This window comes from Hippocampus comes, unplaced genomic scaffold (assembly GCF_001891065.2).
Source record: "Hippocampus comes isolate QL1 unplaced genomic scaffold, H_comes_QL1_v1.1 scaffold7, whole genome shotgun sequence".
In the NCBI taxonomy this organism is placed as follows: domain Eukaryota; kingdom Metazoa; phylum Chordata; class Actinopteri; order Syngnathiformes; family Syngnathidae; genus Hippocampus; species Hippocampus comes.
In genome coordinates this window covers 5,845,756-5,866,593 of record NW_017842060.1, presented here as the reverse complement: position 1 = coordinate 5,866,593, position 20,838 = coordinate 5,845,756, and the positions used below count along the sequence as shown (strand labels likewise).

At 42.6% G+C, this 20,838-nt stretch overlaps 4 protein-coding genes across 6 annotated transcripts in view; 2 read left to right on the top strand and 2 right to left on the bottom strand.

Moving 5' to 3' along the window:
* Positions 1–2,814, bottom strand: part of LOC109511385 (carbohydrate sulfotransferase 12-like) — a 20,045-nt gene extending 17,231 nt beyond the window's left edge. For both annotated transcript variants that reach the window (XR_002167314.1, XM_019862458.1), the window contains exon 1: positions 2,667–2,814. The gene's annotated coding sequence lies outside the window, so the exon portion shown is untranslated. The remainder of the gene's footprint in view (positions 1–2,666) is intronic.
* Positions 2,815–3,819: 1,005 nt separating this feature from the next.
* eif3ba (eukaryotic translation initiation factor 3, subunit Ba) lies at positions 3,820–9,977 on the bottom strand. Its single transcript, XM_019862479.1, has 19 exons — positions 9,760–9,977; positions 8,610–8,802; positions 8,408–8,527; positions 8,267–8,324; positions 7,998–8,126; positions 7,675–7,832; positions 7,436–7,567; positions 7,280–7,346; positions 7,149–7,195; positions 6,856–7,066; positions 6,712–6,784; positions 6,507–6,629; positions 6,330–6,408; positions 5,573–5,711; positions 5,370–5,495; positions 4,982–5,059; positions 4,764–4,872; positions 4,553–4,665; positions 3,820–4,282 (listed from the first exon to the last, which is right to left on the bottom strand). Exons 1-18 carry the CDS (start codon positions 9,857–9,859, stop codon positions 4,565–4,567), a joined length of 2,043 nt encoding a protein of 680 aa, XP_019718038.1. The 5' UTR covers positions 9,860–9,977; the 3' UTR covers positions 3,820–4,282; positions 4,553–4,564.
* A 112-nt stretch (positions 9,978–10,089) lies between these two features.
* brat1 (BRCA1-associated ATM activator 1) lies at positions 10,090–15,626 on the top strand. 2 transcript variants are annotated; one of them, XM_019862478.1, is made up of 11 exons: positions 10,090–10,417; positions 10,689–10,837; positions 11,302–11,449; positions 11,589–11,970; positions 12,439–12,641; positions 12,708–12,814; positions 13,144–13,348; positions 13,446–13,519; positions 13,627–13,711; positions 13,921–14,192; positions 14,604–15,626. In XM_019862478.1, exons 1-11 carry the CDS (start codon positions 10,291–10,293, stop codon positions 15,351–15,353), a joined length of 2,502 nt encoding a protein of 833 aa, XP_019718037.1. In that variant the 5' UTR covers positions 10,090–10,290; the 3' UTR covers positions 15,354–15,626. The 2 variants fall into 2 exon arrangements, with proteins under 2 accessions (XP_019718037.1, XP_019718036.1); XM_019862477.1 differs by having other exon boundaries at positions 12,439–12,814.
* Positions 15,627–16,946: 1,320 nt separating this feature from the next.
* The window catches only part of LOC109510987 (GRB2-related adapter protein-like), a 4,895-nt gene continuing 1,003 nt past the window's right edge, over positions 16,947–20,838 (top strand). Inside the window, exons 1-4 of the mRNA XM_019861708.1 lie at positions 16,947–17,459; positions 17,528–17,625; positions 18,650–18,769; positions 20,363–20,675. Coding sequence (XP_019717267.1) covers positions 17,382–17,459; positions 17,528–17,625; positions 18,650–18,769; positions 20,363–20,675 — 609 coding nt within the window. The 5' untranslated portion in view covers positions 16,947–17,381. The remainder of the gene's footprint in view (positions 17,460–17,527; positions 17,626–18,649; positions 18,770–20,362; positions 20,676–20,838) is intronic.

Sequence of the window (20,838 nt, the reverse complement as noted above, 5' to 3'; positions counted from 1 at the left end):
ATATATATATATACATATATGCACACATTAGGCAAGTTTTCATCATTTTTAAATAGATATTCCTTCCACCAGATCCTTTTGCAAGATTTTTTTATACAGTATATATTTACACACACACACACACACACACACACACACACACACACACACACACACACACAAAAAATCCGTCAATAATTGACAGCCATTGAAATGCATTGGATAACACGTGTGGGTCCACTGTCAATAAATCTTATTCTAAATGAACAAATTGATCATCCTACAACATTCATGCACACATAATCATGCCCAAAAACGAAAAAATGAACCAACAGTTCTTGCTTTCTGTAGGCGTAAAAAGCAGGATTACAGCGAATGACATTCGATAATTTTCAAACCAGTCTATCTGGTCTGATGTAATCCGCAAAATCCTCAACAAAAATTTGTCTTTTCTGAAATAATTCTCGTTTTGTTTTTGTTGTCACAAACTGAATACGTGTGTTGCCATCTAGTAGGCAACAGTGAAATCGAAACCAAAATAAATTAGTTTGACTAAAATAAGGTTATTAAAAGTACAAAAAAATTTATAAAATCTGAGACAAAGCAGGACTGCAAACCTGGAACACACAAGGGAGTAGTGTTTACTGTAATGAAAAACAGAATCCATCACCCTTTTTCACAAGAGTAATCATGTCAAAATGCCATCATGCGTACCAGGATGTGAAAAGAGGACACCATCTGGTCTCAAGTAATCCACAAAATTCTCACTGTGCCTTCTTCACAACCCGTTTCTAACATCTGCCACTGTAATCTTCCTCTTCAAGTGTGTGATTTCATTTTGATATTTGGATCGTTGTGATTGGCTTGCTAGCACATCGGGAATCTCATCTTAAGTTTGTGAATGTGAGAGTTAATGCTTGATAGTCATTTTTGCCCTGTACATGTGGTACCTACTATTTTGCCAGACAAGTGTCCTCTGCAGAGCCGAGAACAAAATGTCTTTGCCTAATTGTCTAGTGTGCAGTGTATCAAAACAAAGCATGATGAGAACGCAATGCACAGTGTTTGAATTTTTTTTTTTTTTTTAGTAGGGCGGGTGGAAGTGTCCCAAGAGCCTGTGGGAAGTATACTGGCCCTACTGTGGGCCCTCGGATGTCACGGAGATGTGAACAAGCGGAGGCGAGGGGGTGGATCACCTTCACTAGAGTCAGTCTAGACCAGTGTTTCCCAACCTTCATTGAGCCAAGGAACATATTTTACATTAGAAGAATCTCACGGCACACCACCGAACAAAAACGGAGGAGAAGCGTCAGTAAAACAGGCCAAAATCTATAATGTCGACAGAGAGGCAGAGCTTGACGAGAGACATTTAACCAAATGCGAGAGTGCAAAAATAAGTCTACAATCCAGATTTAAAGATTTCTACACAGGGAGCTGTTCCAATTTCCATACTCCAGGGTACTGGAGCCCAAACAGGTCATACTCTTGAACCTGCTCACTTGTTTTTTTTAGGTGTCAGAGTCACTAGAAGATCAGAATGATGGAAGCATTTTGTAGTGGTTGGTACGTGGATAATTTCTCGGGCCATGTTGTCCCACGGCAAAGTGGGTGAGAATCACGAGTTAAGACTCTAGATTCACACAAGTGTCAAGTTCAAGGCCTGGGGAACACATTAGGCAAGTTTTCATCATTTTTAAATAGATATTCCTTCCACCAGATCCTTTTGTAAGATTTTTTTATACAGTATACATTTTACAGAATACATTTACACACACACACACACACACACACACACACACACACACACACACACACACACATTATTTTTTTTAATGTTCCAAATATTTATCTTTTGTTAATTACCTACAGTACAATCATATTTCACTTTTAATTACAATGCATTTGCATGTAGGCTTTTCAAATTGTTTGTTGAGAAGTATAGATTTTTATTTTCCTATATTTAAATGTAGTGTTCGTGTTAAAACTGTGCATTATGTTACAGAGGCTAACAATAACGTTTTTTGGGGGGGCTGGACTTGGTGTAAAAAGTTTCTGAGGCAGCTAGTGTAGGAGATGTTTTTTTTAATTGTATGTGTAAGCAAGAAAAAACATCTGCAAATGGAACGCCTGGTTTTGCTGGTAAAATAAGCAAGGAGGCAGAGAACTCATGCACGCAAGCCAGCCACTGGAAAGGAGAGAAATTGTTGTTTTTGTTCCCCTTGCTTGTGGTTTCTTTCCATTTCCAAACACTCCACTTCACTTCATGCTTCTATTTGAAGAACATCCACTAAGTGTCACATTGCATATCTTGAGATAATCGTCACGGAACACAACATCGTTGGGTTCACTGAGTGATTTATCATAATAGTCATTTAGACCCCGGAAGGACTACTTTCCCTTGTTTTGTCATCTTATTGTGAGCCTACTAAATGTACCACAATGTGTCCTTTCATGCGTAAAAACACTTTGGCGCTCTTCTTCCATCACATCCAGCAGCAGCGGCCGAGGAAAAAAAAACCCAACTCCCCCCGCGAATCCTTTCATCCAGTGAGAGAACGAAGAAAGCCCGCTTCTGTTCCCTGGATTCCCTTCACGCCGAGAGCATCACGACGGCTATTAAACTTCATTGAGTTTGACATATATGAATTCAATAGATCCCAAACCGTCATTGGGATTTTTGGACTTACCCGGCAGATGAGCTCCATGGTGGCCGGTCGGTCGGGTCGACTGACAGCGGCGTGTAGCCGTCCTTCCAGCCGGTGGGGAAAGTGGCCAGGCGGGGAAGCTTTGTGGGGAGGACTGAGCGGTATGCTTGGTTGGCTGGTTCGGATTGCAGACTTGAGGCGGCGTGAGCGTTATAAAATGTGGAACACATCTCGCGAGATTTGCTCTGCATGTACAGTATATTGGAAATAGATACTGCAGAGATATATGTTCTAACTGTGATATGATCAGTTAAAATACAAAAACTGAATTCATTTAACTCACCAAAATGGATATAAAAGTGATAACAAAAAAAAACTGTGCGTTTCCAAGAACTTTTTTATATGACTGAAGGGGGGATATTTTCTAAGTCCATTAAAACATTCAATATTGATTATGTATGAAATTTAATGCTAAATTGCCTTGTAGAAACCACCCCCTTGTAAGCGAAAATCCGCATGTAAGTGATATCTAATGAAATGAATTGGGGATATATAAACTGCTCAAAAAAATAAAAAGGAACACTTGGAGTTACATTGTGCTGTTGTGAAGTGTTCCCTTTATCTTTTTAGCACTATATACTGTATATATACGGTATATGTAAACGCGTGCATTAACAAATAATATGCATTTTTTTCAACAAATACGTATATGGGAGTGGTGAGACAAAATATTGAAATAAAAATCAATGAATATGTAAAACCGTTGGGGATGACATTTCCTTTAAAGACAAAGTGACACTGTACTACTAAATATTAGCACAGCATACATTCTGTTAACAAACCATTCGTTTTTGACTAAATGGCTAGCTTGAATTGTCTCACCAATAAAAAGAACGGGACCAAACCAGGCGGAAACTACAAGCACATGAGGCAGCATTCCCAGTAGTGCCCCAGGGCTCACAAACACAAAGCCCGTATTTATTTTATTTTTAAATACTTTACCAAAAAAATAAATAAATAAAAAATTAAAAAAACAGCCTCAAATTCACAACATTAAGTGTTGGATGAATGAATGAGAAATGAAATGAAGGAACATCTATACCCTACTATTTTGAGGGTCCACCTTTCAGTATTTGTGATTTTGTCATTCTGGTTATATTGGCAGATGTAATAAAAAGACTTCACACAAAACAAGTTCGTCCAACTGTTTATTTAAAGTTATTCCCGCTGCGCACGCCCTGCCTGTGTGAAAGGCGAGTCTGAAAGGAGGAGGATACAAGCCACTATAGTGCCACACCAGCACATTCACTAACAAGGCTACATGTTTAACACCTCCGCACCCCGCTGCTATGGCACTCTGCTCCGCACACCAACAACACGCCAGCATGATGACAGAGGCCAATTCCGGAACCACTCTCGGCTCCGATTGGAAAACAGGAGGTGCTATTAGTAAATATCAAGTTCCACAAGGGCAAGAAAAGGGAGGCGGATGATGAGTCCCTCAATGTGGCCCTTGATCAGCCAGGCCAGCTCTGATGATGTCACTAGAGGTGTGAATGGTGAGGCTTGTGACGTTGAACCCCAAAATTCACTGTGTGGTCGTCGTCCTTCTCCAGTCAATGATGCTGCTTTGCCTCTTCCACACAAAAATGGATGGACTGTGCCGGAGAGGACACACAGTAGGATGAGTGTACATGTTGCCATATTTCAATTTAAATCCTCAGTATGATTTGCTTGCAGCGAACAGGAACCACAATCAATAAAGGCGCATATTCCGAAAAAGTAGTCAATGCTTGGATTGAAAAACAAAAGATTGCAAAAATATTCAAAAATAATTTCCAAATATTAGACACCAAAGATTAATCAACATCCATGGATTAATCATCTCAGACTTTGTTTACCCACATCACACACTACTAATACGTTACCTGCGTAGCGGACTACAGATCTCCGATGGGAATGATTTCTTCGTTGATAAAAAATTCAATGGTCTCCTCCTCCCAGTCATCCACGTTGCTGTCCGGCTCATCAGTGTCCACTCCTAGAAGAGTGAAAATACACAGGTCGGCACACCGGATCGGAGCTGTAGAAGGCAAGAATCAGGAGATGAAAAATGATTTAACAGAGTAATGGCCGCACCTCCTCGGAGCTCCATGCGGGCCTCTTTCTGCTCCTGATAGAGCTGCAGGGCCTGATCCCTGTAGTGACGGTACTCGTCCATCATGGCCCTGCGCTTGTCCACCAGTTCCTACTCACACATACATACAAATCATAAACGTACATTGAACTGTAATAGTAGAGACAAAAGAGAGTCGGCTTGGCGTGTCCAAAGAAACAGAGCGAAAACAAAATGGAACCTTGGAAGCCTTGGACTGGCTCAGACGATCCTTCTGCTCAAAGATCTTGGAGTATTTCTTCAGATCCTTCTTGATCGACTTCAAGAAACACAACAATGGAGATCATATTCAAATCATTAAATAGAGCAGAAAAACATGAGGCTTCAGATTAAGAGCGGCAGGTCAAGTCTCAAACTTTTAAATATCTTTCATACACATACGTATATACACATCATATTTTTTCAGTGTTTCAACAACTTTTGCACCATGTCGGTTAGCAATAAATTACAGCATCTTCCGAGGTTTGTTCGCTGCCAGAAAAAAAGTCCATAATAAACCGAGGACGCCACTGTACAGTTAAGGTCACATAAAATATAGAAAAAAAAAAACACTTGGTCAAAAATCCTACCTTGATCTGGTCTGCACCGAGCAGGCTCGGGGGTCGGGGTCTCCAAAGCAGTTGGCAGAAGCGGTCCTTGTTGTTCTTCTGAAGAAGGCGACCCTGGAATGTCCACAGCCAATAAGCGTTGTCCACCTACAGGAACGGAAAAAAAAAAAGACAGCATGTGAAGATCAGGAACAGGGCTTGTTTTGCAGAAGGTGTCACGGTACCTTGTGGCTCCACCAGGAGACTGAGGTGACCACATAGCGTCCAGTGGGGTCCCACTCCACATCGGAGGCCATGTAGTGCTCTGCTATGTTCATCAAAGTGCAGTCGGACGTATCCACAAAGGCAAGCGCGCCATTCATACTACAGGGGGGGAAAAAGGAGAAACAAATTCTTACACATGTGAAGGTTACTGATATAAAGAGATGGAAACAACTGTAGAGGATAGGTTCTCAAAGTCTAGTATTGATAATAGTGGTACTTGGGCGCCCTCTGGTGGTCCATGCAGAGCGATTGAATGTAATATTGAAACGTTCCATGTTACTTAGAGTGGCTTTACCTTTTATGAATGCAGTACATTTATTAAGCAACTTTTCAGTACATTAGCGTTGCACTTAATCTTTTGGACATTTCATAAGTACAGTGTCTTGTAAGTACAATTAACCGGCAATTTGTATTATACGTGATTAGGCATAATAATTTACGTTCTGTGCAATACATTTTTATGACATCATTATTAATTAAGCAAATGTTTCATTTTCCCAAGCACAATGTTGAATTTCAATTTACCCATTATGCTTCAGTGGCGCATAATTTGTCATCAGTGGCCCGCTTTGTTGTTGTTGTTGTTTTTTTTGACAATGTTGAATTTCAATTTACCCATTATGCTTCAGGGGCGCAGAAGAAAAGTAATTTAATTTGTCATCAGTGGCCCGCTTTGTTGTTTTTTTTTAACAAAAACTAACCAACTCAACAACTGACCTCCTGAGTCCAGCCAGAACCAAGAACTGTCCTTGCGGACTCCAGAAGATGCTGTTAGCCTGCTGCTTGTCAAACATCTCTGCAGAGGCCAAAACAGTTTCACTTAGTGCCAGTTGGGGGGTGTGGGGGTGGGTTACGCAATACAATCTCTTCCTCTGTACTGTGTGGCCGACATACTTATGATATCGATCTTGCCGTTGTTTTTGACGTGGTAGAAGGAGGCGTTGATCCTGGGAGACTCGCCGTGCAAAACTGCAAACTTGCTGCCGTTGGGCTCCCATGCAAACGCGATGATGCTCTCTGTGGTAAAACAGTACTCATGTTACTGCATGCCGTTGTTTTCTGCTGTTGCCTTGTCGACGACGTGTCGATGTATGCTAACCTTTCATCTCCACCACATCAACAGGAACTTGCTTCTCTCTCATACGGAAGATTTCAAAGTTTGTGACCACACCCTGGATATGAAAGAACGACACCATTAACATTTCAACATGCACAACCCCCATGTTTGTTTGTTTCCATGTACCTGTGTCCCTTTCGGAGTCCTGTCTACTTTCACGCACAGATAGTCTCCATTCCTCTGCCAGTGGAGCTTGCAGTCCACCACGTTGAAGAGGTTACGCACGCGGATCTCCTGACGAGAGGGCAGCTGCATCAGAGTCACCCTGGCTGGGATGTCCTTGTCCTCAGGCACCCAGAAAGCGATGATGTTGTCGCCCGGAGACCACGAAAAGTCCCTGTGCATGCAAACATATCACATTTGAACATAGAGGACACATAAAGCCATGAAAGCACCGATTGTGGATGATAGACGCATACTTGATTCCGCTGATCTTAAGACTCTTCTTGTCGAGCAGGCCCATAGACTGAAATCAACACATGGGAGATTTTTTTTAAATTGCAAATTTCACGTTTTACATGACTGAAACTCTCCTATTCTATCTTCTTACTGGAGTCTCATAGATGCTCAGAGTGTCTGGTGTCATCCTAGCAAAGAACTTTCCATCGTGGCTCCATCTGAAAACAACCAAGCCATTTAAACTCCGCGGGAGCAACATTTAAAGATGATTAGAAAGTGCATGCAAATCTGGTGGACGAGTGCTCACTTGAATATGGGCCAGTGTGCGGCACTCTCGCAGTGAAAGCCTCTCTTCTTCTGGCCTGTCAGAATGTCCCAGATGATGATGGCCTGGGGGTCCTCTTTGGTGTCCATCAGCGGGCTGAAGGTCACGACGTACCTGCACGTCATCAGAAAGACATGTAGTCCATGAAAATGTTGAATATATCCAAAAATAAATCAGACAGTGGAGGCCTTGCGCAAGTGCTGCTGAGCAACACTGTTTACCTCTCACAGGGCGAGAAGTCGATGAGGGACACACCCTGATGGCTGAACCTCTGAATCTGTTTGAACTTTTCGCCGCCCCACAAGGCGATGCCCCTTTGGTGGAAGGTGGCCAGGTAGGTGCCTTTGGGGGACCAGCGAACGTATGTCTCGGTCCAGCGCTGCATCCAAAAATAAAAAAGGATTCATGAAAACACGGTTGTATATCCCCCCCCCTCCACACACACACACACACACACAAACACACACACACACACACACACACACACACACACACACACACACACACACACACACACTGTGTTGAAATCTGAATTAACACATACCGCTCTTTCTTCGGAGACGACCGGATCCTTAGCGTCGTTGGCGAAAATGGCGGTCCTTTCACCAGCTTCATAGATCACACTGTACTGGTCGCGGCAGTCAGCGTCCTCGATCCAATGACGCATGTTACCCTGAACAGACAAAGAGTTAATAAGCAATGAAAAACGGTTGCTATTCACATTTGTTTGGCTTTTGATAGATCGGTCAAGTCCTTTGGTTTGACCCCACTGGATAAACACAATGAACAATGGTAATAATGATCTACACTCACAAAGTCTTTAAAGGGCTGCTTCTCAGGAGTTTCCCACTCATCATTAATGCTCATGTACCTTTAAAATAATAATAATAAAAAAGAAAATCTGTGATTTACTTGCATTAAATACATCAATTTTTGCTGGACTTAGCAGCGTACTTGTCAAAGTCGGTGAAGAGGTTGACCCTAAACGTATGCTGTTTGTCCAGTTTGTAGCCGTCTGCGTTTTTCACCGCCTCCAGAGCCTGGTTGGGCGAAGCGTACTCCAAAAAGATGTAACTGGAAATACACAATGTGTCTATTACATTATCTCTTCTTTGGTCATCGAGCTCAAATTAAAAAAAAAAAAAAGTCGTCCTACCCTTTGGTCATGCCATCGGTCTCCGGGTAGAACTCGGTGGTGATTTTCCCAAATTTAGAGAAGATCTTGTGGATGACGTTCTTGAGCTTTTCCAAACGTTCCGGGCCAACCTGCGGGACGTTGTCCACCACCACCACGGAGTCTATGCCGTCAGCCTCCTGGGGTTTCTCCTTCAGAATGTCGCCCAGGAGCTCTGCAGGGACCAAGGAGAGCCAAGTGAGAATATGTTCAAAAGCTCATTGAGCCATCATCACATTATGTTTATAATCTGCATATTAACACGTAAGCCCCGCCCATTTGCAGTTTGCCATTCCTAAATTAACCTACAATGTTTGTGACTTTCATCTCGTCTCTATGCTGTTTCCGTAACGCTCTTAGATTCCACAAGTTGGTGCCAAAGCCCTGCCTAATAAGCACAAAGTAATTAGTGTCAAGGAGGTGTCCTGAACTAATCCATAAAACTAAGCATTTAAGATGCGTTTATGTCGGAAAGGAGATGAGGTTAGCCTGGGTTGTGAACAGAAGTTACAGAGAGTCTTTGCCACATGTGTATGTTTTTGCTCTGATGAGTGCCCAGCATCAGTTAACTTAAGGTGGCCTCGGGCCATCCAGCCACCGCTAGTGTTGGACCGTGCCTCGCTTTCCAGGTCCACACTCACTGCCTTTATACAACTACGTTGTCAAAATTTTCATCACCACCAATTATAGTTTAATGCAAAATGTTCTTGAATGCATATATTCTAAAATTGAGAAAGACACGTAAGCAATTTCGTGCGTCAACAAAAGCTGATAGGTTCATACTAGAATGGCACTATGAGACAGCTGTTTCAGCTGAACCTGTGCATGTCATATAATAATTTATACTTTCATTGTAAAGTGTTTCATTTCAGGTGATTTGCTGCGAAGCCGATTGAGAGGTGAAACACGGTGCGTCGGACTGCTTTACATCGTTGACTTGTCACTCATTCTACGTTCAGAAATCAAGAAAATTGCTCGACTTAGACAGCAGTCAAGGTGAAGTACTTTCTTTTTTTTGTTTGTTTTTAACTGTGACAAGGTCATTGTTATAACACGCCGTGTACTCCGGCTTAGAATGCAGCTAATGAAGCTAGCAGGCCGTAAAGCCGGCGATTTTCCTGTTTGCGCTCACCCTCGTCGTCGACGTCATCTTCGAAGTCCTCCGGGTCGCTAAAGGAGGGCTCCTCCTCCTCGTACTCGGGGTCGTCCGCCATGTCCACCGTTTCTTGCATTTAACACGTTTGACGGGACGGGCTTTCTCGTGACCGCAAACTGACTGGAAAGAAAGACGGGAAGCTGACAGTCTTCTACCGGCGCGCCACCATGTGCGGTCTCGAGGAAAATGGACGACCTGACGGCAATGTGGCACAGGAAGCAGTTTGCAAACCCGGAAATGTAGCTGAAATGTGACAAAGTTGTATATCAAATGGATGAGCGGTTTTCCATTGTGACCGTCATCGCTGAGCATCCATTTTGTTGTTCATTCCTGAAATCGGTTGCGAGGAGGAAAAAGGAAGACGTTTACCGGTTGCAATCAAGCGATTTCCCGCGAGATTATGGGAAAGTCAGCACATTTCCTTTTATTATCAGTGCGTTGTGAATTATTAATAGTTTATTTTACGACGTGAGTCCGCTCTCTGTCGTATAACACTCGCACACAAGCATGGATAGGGAGAGTGCGACGCTGCTGGCCACCGTGTGCGCACTCTTGGCGGATTCCGCCAAACCTCTGCCCGATGACACCAGCCTGGAGAAACTACTGGACCGGCTCACCGAATTCTCCGAGGCAGGTTGGTGATTCCTTTTGCCTCGAAACGCGAGATCAAATGACCGCCCACTGCCCTTGGCCAAGGCGTTTGGTGCACTCCTCAGAGGTTACAAATACAATAAACGCATACAAATGTTTCAATAAGCCAACCATGGTTTATATTAAAGGGGACGTATTCTGCAAAAATTACTTTTTCGTTGTGAATCTAAATAGCCAACTAAATCTTTTTGCCTTATTTAAGAGTTTTTAATACTTGTACTTGAGAAGTTCCATTTTTTCTTGTTTCTCTTTAGGTGTATCACTTCCAGATAGTTGTCCATGCCTTCTTGACTTCATCTCTACCATAGCCTCCAACTCCACTTCTGATCCCAGCATCCGCTCCTTTGCCCTCAAGCTCAGCGGCCTGTTGGCAGCCACCGAGGATGGCTACAGGGCCTTGCAGGTAGGGAGTCAACAGCCTTCTGGCACATACAGGTGCATGTTGATAATAAATGTGAATCTTGTGGAAAACATACTTATTTCAGTTGTTCAATTGAAAAAGTGAAACTAGGGCTGGGCAATTATGTAAATAAATAACAATCACAATTATTTTGATGGGTGGTCCAGTGGTCGAATGGGTAGCGCGTTGACCTCACAGTCCAGAGGTGCAGGGTTCGATTCCGGCTCCGGCCTCCCTGTGTGGAGTTTGCATGTTCTCCCCGTGCCTACATGGGTTTTCTCCGGGTACTCTGTTTTACTCCCACATTCCAAAAACATGCATGGCAGGTAAACGGAACACTAAATTGTCCCTAAGTGTGATTGTGATCGCGAATGGCGATCATCTGTGTGCCCTGCGAATGGCTGGCAACCAATTTTCAGGGTGTACCCCGCAGGCTTTTTTAAATATCTGTCTGCTTTTCCATACAGGAGCGCTCAGTTCTGGATATAATCTTTAGTGTGCAGCGCTGGAAGGACACTGAGCTATGGGATGACCCTTGTATCAGAATTGGCTGGATTCATGGCTTAAAGAGAATGCTTCTGCACCCGAAGGCGCTTGCTTTCTTTGTGCAGTCAGGTCTGTCCTCTCTTTTTACATTTTTGTTTGCGAGTTAAAGCAACAAAAAAATAAGAATAATCTGAACTCAATAAAATTGTCAATCAGGTCACAAAGCAGGACTGTGTTTTCATGATTCAATGATCTTAATTCTGCCTAGGTTTCATCACGCCACTCCTTCAGCTCCAATCAGATCCAAGCATGTTTGTTGCTTCTGCCGCTAACCAGCTACTGGCCCACATCCTCCTCGCAATTCAGCCAGAAAACAAAGAGCATGCAAATATCAAAACCAATACAGAACACAGCCGTGTTGTCTTGCAAACGACTGACCATATAAAGGAGTCACTGGTACCCAAAGAAGGCACACTGGCAGCTGGTAGTCTGCAGGTTCTCAAGCTACTGGCGCTGATCCTGGACCAGGCCCGGCGTCCTCTGCGGGACCAGCTGCTCATGGCGCTTGCTGCCTCTCTGGAGGAGCTGGCAGAAGCGGCATACAGTCAGATGACACCGGCTCTAATGGATGTCATTATGGCTGGGTACAGGTAGACTGGACAATTAATCAATTCAAATCGACATCGCAATGTAATAGAATGAAATGTTTATATTACAAAGGTTGCAATTTTGGAAAAAAAAACAAACCTTGCTTCATTTCAACAACACTGCAATTGAAGTAGATAAACTGCATTGCATATCAATTCATTGTTCAGTTGCCTTTATTTCAGCCTAAACCTAATCTGTAAAACCAAAACATTTAGATTGTTTATTGCAGTACAGATTAATTTATTGCTTGATTTTGGTGAAAAAATAATAAGAGGGCCTTGAAAAAAAGGATCAACTATTCAATCGCAATATTGTGGGAAAAAAATAACAATTAGATCAAGATGAGCCTCACCATCTATCTAGCTATCTATCTATCAAGCTAGCTAGCGTTACATCTAGCTAGCTAGTTATCTAAGATACGCAATATAACTTCTATCTGAACGATCTGAATTTGCCATGTTTGTCCTCAGCCCTGACAGTGACGACGTCACCAGCCGTCTTTTGTCCTCTATGTTGAACGTCAACAAACCCGCCGACCTCGTCCAAGCTGCGGCGGCGTTTCTCCACCAAAGTCACTCATGTGCATCAAGTGACGCAGCCAACATAAGACAGGCCGTGAGAATCCTCCTGCTGCCCCTCCACTTTGTCACTGGGCATCCCTTGCTAGGAACAGGTATGAAATGTACATCGAAACAAAGCGACAGGTGTAACCCTTCGTTGTATTCAAAAATCTTTTCAGCCCCTTCAGCAGACACTGCAATCATGACGGCACAGCTGAAGAATAAAAGCACGTTCATCTCCATGATCTGTGTCTGTCTGAGAAATACCCCCCAGGTGGCACTTATGGTGAGACATACTGTAACTGTGTACTGTGATGATTAATGTCATTGTATTTTGGCTGATATTGATTCAAATTTATGGCTGTGTGCCCGATTAACCGCATGTTGAGATAGCTAGATAGCCCATCAGCTATGCACAGCTCACAGGAGCCTGTGTTCCGGCTTGACTTGCAATTGTGAAATAAAAATAAAACCAAAGATGTTATAAAAATGTATAAATGCTGAGCCGTACTGCTATTTGCATTTTATCTTCAATGAAGACTCTCAATTGTTCATATAAATGTGGATAGAAATTAGACTGGATATATGTGGTTTAGAAATCCTCCTTTCCTTTAGCCCCCAGGCATCCTCCCGTGTCTCCCGGCTATGATTGTCCTCTCAGTTGTTACTTTGCTAAGAATCTGCAGTGGTGACGCTTCCACCTCCTCCTCGTCGTCCTCACTCGATGGCTGCAAAAATGAGGTTTACCGGTGCATCGTCAACTGTGGCAAAGTTCAGAAATCCGCTTTGGAGGCTTTGGCTTCCCTCAGCAGCAGCCCAGGTAATCTAACCAAGCAAAAAATAAATCCTTCTCCTTAAGCAAGTTACAAATGTAACAGATGTACGGAATGAAACATATCTTGATGTTTGCGTTTCAGGGGCTGACAGCACAATGAACGAGGTGTCTGAAATCTTGGTACATTATATGAGTAACCCCGATTCAGACCCCACTGTAAGTACTATTTATATTTTATAGAACGCGGTAGTCACTTTGGAAGATAAAAGTGTCCCCGTAGTGTTGAAAAAAAATTTAACGAAGTATAGTTTGTGTGTTTTTAGGTACTGCAAAAGTCCTACAAGGCATTTGTGCAGTGGACAAGTGTTTGGACGGACCTCTCATTCATTTCACAGCAGCTCAGAGAAGGTAGTGTTCAGCATCCCTTGTGTGTTTACAGGAAAGATATCCTATTTTCTCCAAAAAACTTTTGATTCTACTGTTTTCCGTTCTGTGAAATTTCTCCTAAAAAAACAGCGAAAACCACAGTGGTGGCAGTAAATGGTTGGATTGCACTTGACGAATGTAAATGTCCACGGCAATGAACGGATTCTAAAAAATTTTAACTTTGAATTTAGATCTCTTCATGGGAGTGGAGAAGCGTGCATGCGATCCACGTTGGGAGGTGAGAGACTCCACCATCGAGTTTTTGGGACAGCTGCACTGTGTCCCGACCCGGAAATCGGCTGACTCTGCTTTGTTGAGCGAGCGCCTTACCGCACCGCTTCTCCGGGAGGCGCTGCAGGATTCGGAGAGCTACGTGAGAGCCAGCGCCGTCTCGGCACTGGCGCGGGGTTTCCGGAGTTTCGTGCCCGACGGGCTGCAGGGAACTGAGTTGTCTCAGGAACAGGTAGGCGAATTTGACATGTTTCACGAATTACAAAGCATTTCTTGTGAAGCATTTCTTTGAAAATTAAAGCTTGCATTGGCGAGACCTGTTTCTGATGCTTTGTGTGCCGAATGTGTCTGAAACAGGGTTATAATAGTTTTGGATTTTTCATTATTTTCATTTTATGTTGACTTGTGTTTTTTTTAATTATTATTTTCATTTAGTCTTTAGAGGATGTTTGTTAGTTTTTGATTTTTTTTTTTTTTAGTTTTAAAAACACAAAATGTAGTTTCAGTCAGTTTTCATTTTTAAAAAGAATTTTTATTGTATTTCATTGACGAAAATATTTTTTTAATTCATTAGTTTTTGTAAACTAGCAACATTAGTCTGGGAAAAAAAATGTCTGGAGTTGTCAATGTTGTCTATTTCCAGACTGACACAGTGGGTCGCCTGTTAAAGATTCTTTGTGAGGACACGGAAGGTTTCGCCAGGCGGGCCGTTGTCCGCTACTTCATGACCTGGCTCTCCTCTTGTTCCTCCCCTCCTTCGTCGCCCCCCTCGCTTCTCTTGGAGTCGGTGCGCGTCGTCCTCTCGCGCGGCAGCCTGGATTTGGACTGGGAGGTGAAGGTGAACACGTTAGAGTTGGCTGAGCTCCTGCTGGACGCCGCCTTTTCGGATCACGGGAGATGCACCGGTGCAGAGAATCACCCTTATGCGACATTTTCAACGCACGCTAATGGACAGGCGCGGGCCGGGGATGCCGCTTTAGACTCGGCGTTGAGTTCTTTAGTGGATCAAGGCGTCTTCTCGGTGTTGCTGAGCGGCCTGGTGGACTGCGACCGCCCCGTTGCGCTAAAGGCTTGTGAACTCCTCATAAGAATCAGAGAAACGATCTACGGGACCGCCGACGTGATGTCCGTGTCCTGCGAACTGCCTGAATGGGGTTGGGGGAAGGAAATCAGGAAGATGCTCAAGAACGAAGGAGACAAAGGCCAGCGCGTGAGCGTGTGCGAAGTGTTGACGTCACTGGCCTTAGACGAGCGGCGGGTCCTTCTGAGCCAAAGCAGCGATTACGTTCACAACTCCTTCCAGTCTCTGCTGCAGGACATCCTGAGCGCAGGAGTTACTCTAGGGGACGCCGGCAAGGACGGTGGTCAGGAAGTCATCGTGGACTGTTACTGACTTACTTTTACAGTACTCACCAAAAAGTTTGGGATAATGGCCTCAGGGGTGACATTTTAGGATGAACCTAAAATGTTGTATAACATTGACCCGTGAACTTCATTTGAGCTTTTCGAAACGTTTGAATTCACTGTTCAGTGTGTCACGGCTTTTTTTTGCACAACACGCTCTTCTCTGACAAGAAGCTGAATGGTAAATATCACACCAGGGTGTCATTTTTGTACATTCTTGCTCATTGCAAGTCATATAAAGCCAAGCAACAAGGACTCTTTTTTTTTTTTTTTAAAGTATCACATTAAATGTTCAGCAGAAGTCGAAACTATTTTTGCTACCGTTCAATATTCATCATTTTTTTTTTGTCTTTTGTGTCATTCAAGTGCAAGCAGGTCACATTATAATAAGCCCTTTTCTGGCGTAAATAAATTCATGATGACATCAGTGTTACATAATGATAAATAATGAAATGCCGAGGAGGGGATTTGTGTCGTCTGTTATTTATAGACACGTGGGTTACTCTTCAATTCATTTCTAATCGTATCACATGAATAAATGTGCTATCATAATAATGAACTATTTTACCAATTAATTTAGAATCTTGATTACTGATTTGTAGTTTGTTTTTAATGCCAGTTGTCATCCTGTGAGCTCTTTTTAATATGTTGATGACCTTTAGCGACGTGGGACATTGCGGTTGGAGCTTCGTGATAACCTTGTTGCAGAATGCCTGGTTGTCTTCGTAAAAGCTGTACTCGGCATGGGGAGGGGGGAGGGGGGGTGAACATGAGTCAGGACAGCACCCTCAGTCTAGGCTGAGTACAGCTGATCTAAAAAAAAATGTGGGATGTAAAAAATTCCAGTGTGGAGTTTGGATGTCTTCCCATGCCTGCGTGGGTTTTCTCTGGGTGCTCGGGTTTCCTCCTACATTCCAAAAACATGCACGGTAGGTTAAATAAACACTCCAAATTGTTTAATAAGTAATTAGAATCATTTATGAATTTGTAGCAACTGCATGTAAATTCATCACCCCAGAGGAGTTTTATGAAGCTCTTTATGTCTTTAACCGTTGTGCAAGAAGTGTATTTCAGTGGGCCACCACCACCTGCTCTGCCTTTATCATGAAATGCCCAAAATTTAAAATCAAAAATAACTTTTGAAAATATTTGTTTCAGCATAGGAGACATTTGCACACCAAAGCGGCACAAAAAGAAGGTGAAATTCCATATCTCTGTCTTTACTGTTATTTATCAAATTACCGTATTTTTCGCACTATCAGGCGCTTTGGACTATAAGGCACACCTTCAATGAATGGCCTATTTTAAAACGTTTTTCGTATACAGTATAGGGCGGAGCACATTATAAGGCGCAGAGAATAGAAGCTACAATAGTGGCTGTGTTATACATCCACTAGATGGAGCTACGCTAAAGGGAATACCATACAATACAGCTTTATTTATATCGAGCCTTCACAACTGCTGCAGCTGTAACAAAGCGCTTTACAGAACATTTAAAAGACTACGTCCAAGAAATCAATATTGATCCACATGTAAAGCGCATCTGATCATAAGGCGCACTGTCGGCTTTTTAGGTGCACCTTATAGTGCAGAAAATACGGTATATTAAAATAACCCATCTTCCTCCGTAATTATTTGATATCTAGCTGATATTATACTGTGTTATTACTTTTTTTTTTTTTTTAACTTCAATTTGATGATGTATTTTATTTTAAGCCCCACTGCCCTCCCCAGTGCGTGATGTGCGCGGACATGAGCCGGAGCCACAGGAGGCAGTCGCTGCGTTCACGTGTTCACGCACACAAACTCAGTCACATGGAGAAACAGAGGGACACACGGGTGGAGAACCTCTCCTCATTAACTAATGGGTGGCAGCACACACACATAACGCAACTTCTTCTCTTCTCTGTAGCCTAACCCAATCCACGCGCTGGTCTCTCACCGCTGTCATCTCTCCTCATTGATGAAGTGAAGCGTGCTGCTGGTGGCTCGTCTCTCCTCTCCTGGATTCCAAAGCATGGAGGCTGTGGCACTTTTCTCCTTCGCCGCATCCGAAGCGGACGAGCTCAGCTTCCAGAAAGGGGACATCGTCAAGGTAAATGCTGACGTGTCCCCAAGTGCGTGGCGTTGAGCCATAATAATGCTTGTGTCGTGTACGTACAGGTGACAGAAATGGAGGAGGATTCTTGTTGGTACACAGCAGAGATGGAAGGGAAAAGGGGCTACGTGCCGCAGAACTACATTTCTCTTCTGCCTCATCCGTAAGAATCATTTTACAAGTCACTTCTGTGATTCCCTGGAACCACGTTTGGTAGCCTTAAGTCAAAGTTATCCTCCCAAAACACTTTTTCGGTGAACTTCTGAAATCGCAACTTTTCAAGCCAAAGAAACATAACACAAAACAAACACAAATAACGCAAATGGCTCATGTCTTGACAAATGACTTTATATTTAATCTGTGTATTTAAAAAAAAAATATTAGTAGTAATAATAGTTGTAGTATTTATATTTTTCCTCAATGCTATCATTTTTATTGGCAGTAGTTTTAATGTATAAATTGTGCTCAATTGTTTTTTTTTTTAATTCTTCTGTGCGGTAGTCGGAGTCGTGTTTGTATTTTCCCGGGTTATTTATCGATATTGTTATTGCAACTTTTATTATCTACATTTGTTTGAGTATTATTGGTAGTTGTATTTTAATTTTTTATCATTAGTAGCAATATTTTGCAATTTTTCGTTATTATTTTTAATAATAATAACATTGTCGCAGTTATCGGTGGTAGTAGCCGTGGTATTGTTGTTACTCTTTTCCTCTTTTATGAGTGATTGTTCTTGGTTTTTTTCTCAATTATTAATTTTATTACCGGCAATATCAATCTATTTCTGTTATCGTCGTTGTTTAATTGTATTACAGTATTAGCAGTACTGTAACTGTATTTTGATTTCCCCCAATGTTATTTTTGTATAAAATTACTACCTTTAGTCGTATTGTTACTATGAATCTTTTTTCATTTCCATGATTATCATTTGTATTTTTTTTCCATATTCTCATTCTCATTCTATTTATCAGTAGTAGTATTCATAGTAAATCACACATATCAAAAATCACTCAATGCATTGTAGAGACGGGTGTTCTTAATAATTTAGTTTCCAGATTTCAGTAGGAGCAAAATATTCGAAACAGAACAGCTGTATATTGGGTTCTATTAAATCATATTGGACAAGTATATGAGTGCATCTCCCTTCCTCTTGCCTGCCTTGCGGGGTGGCGCACTTGTATGTGCAGGTGGTTCGCGGGCCCGGTGTCGAGACTGGAGGCGGAGCGGCGTCTGCACTGGCGGGATAGCGGCACGTTCCTTGTGAGGGAGAGTGAGTCAGCCCCCGGAGAGTTTTCCGTCTCCGTTAGGTGAGCAAAGAGAACACTGTGGTGCCTCAGTCGACCATCACATGTTATTACTATATTATTACTGGTCGTAGTTGGTCATGCCCCTCAGGATTTCTCTGCTGGTTCGCCATCGACAGTTTTGCCAATTTACTGACAAACTTTTCTGTTATTTCCTGAAACACCCTGTGGCATGTGGTGACATCTTTGGTGCCAAAGAAACAATTGCAAGTGAGTTGAGGAGCTTCTTTTAGACCAAAGTAGTCCTTTCCTTTAGGGGGTGGGTGTGTCATCGATTAGTCATGGATTGGAGTGGGACTGTATCTTGAACCAATTAGGTTTCCAATTCATCCTTCCATGATGCCATCATTTTTTTTAGTTTCCGAATTGGTTGGTCCGTGCATTCATTTTTGGAGAGTATTGGCGATTTCTATAATTCCGACATGATAATGGTGATATTAAGAGGTTGATTAAGTCGAGTAACTCCCGATTCAAGAGATAGGTAGAAATTTCCCTCAATGTGTTATTACCATGTTATGACCATATTACGGCAGCTATATTTCAAATTGCGGATATAAACATGCAAGGGTTGCATAAAACACAGAGGCACTTGTGAATGTGCCTTTTGATGTTTGATTTCCATCCCACTGAGCACATTAGCTACTTGCAGCATCCACATGTCTGTGAGCGTGCATATGTCAGGCTCAGCGCATATCTAAATTTGTTCGGCAAGAACCCATTTTAACTAAAAATATCACAAGCTCATGGCCAGCCAGTGCATGCGAAGCTGCAATTTGGGTCACCAAAAGTGACGACGGGCCCATTTAATCAGGAAATATTCTCAATAATCAAGGCCATTACATAAGAGCGTTACATCAATTAAAGGCAGGTATGTTATGCAATTAACACATGTGACAGAGACACACATGTAAAAGTACAAGATGTGCACGTATGAATGTTGCAAGGCTTAACATCTGCCTGCTCTGGGAAAGGACACGTGCCTGCTTTATTTATATTTCGACACTGTCATGCCACCGCACTGCGCAAAACTCAGAATGGTCAACAGATGGCGATAATACTCCAGCACAAATATCAGATTCACATTAGTTAATACTTTGTAGGTCATGTCGACCAGTGAATAGTCATTAAAAAAATGTACTATGCAAACTATCATGAATGACAGACCATTTTGCAGTCAAAATGTAGGTTAATCTTAAATATTTTACATATTGATTTGATTTTTTTTTCGTCATAAACATTTTTCAATTAAATTACAGAGTTAAAGGCAACACATAAACAAAATTAAATGACAGTATTTTATTTTATTTTTATTTGCACGAACATACCTTTTTAACTAAATGTACTGGGTCCAAAAATGCAAATGAATCCTATTAGGATTCTGAGTCTCCTTATGGTATCTGATTGAAAGAACCCACTAAACCCTATATTTTAAATTTCTCAGCCATAATAAATGCAGGAACGTAGTGCCCCACCTTGGTCCTATCTAATGCTGTTACTTGCCAATTGTTGATCCAAAGTCCAGTGAGAGGAAGGACCGACTAGAAGAAAACATGCTTTCAGGCCTTACTTTGTCTCCCACACATTTTTCTCCGGCAGCTATGGCGACAGGGTGGAGCATTTCCGAGTGCTGGAGGGGGGCGGTCAGTACTGCATCTGGGATGAGTCCTTCAGCTCCCTCAACCGGCTGGTGGACTTCTACAAGACTCACAGCATCGCCGTGGAGAAGGTGGTCCGCCTCCGAGACCCCCCCTCGGAAGTGTCCCTCCGCCAGGGTTCCCGCGCTGGCCGTAACCCTTATCCTAACCCATACAAAAGCACCTCTCTGGAGTGCCTCTCTTCGGCCCGCCTCCACGGCCCTCACCCCTTGAGAGAGTCGTCCTCTGTGCAGCTGCTGGAACAGGTTTTGGGGGTACGACTGTTTGATTAACACAGGGTGTTAGTTAGTTAAGTGATGGAAAAAAAATGTCACAAAACATGTTTTAAAAAAAATTCTATTGTGAAAATTTCCAATTCGAGTGCCATACTCAATTTTGCTGTCATGTGTGTGTGTATATATATATATATATATATAT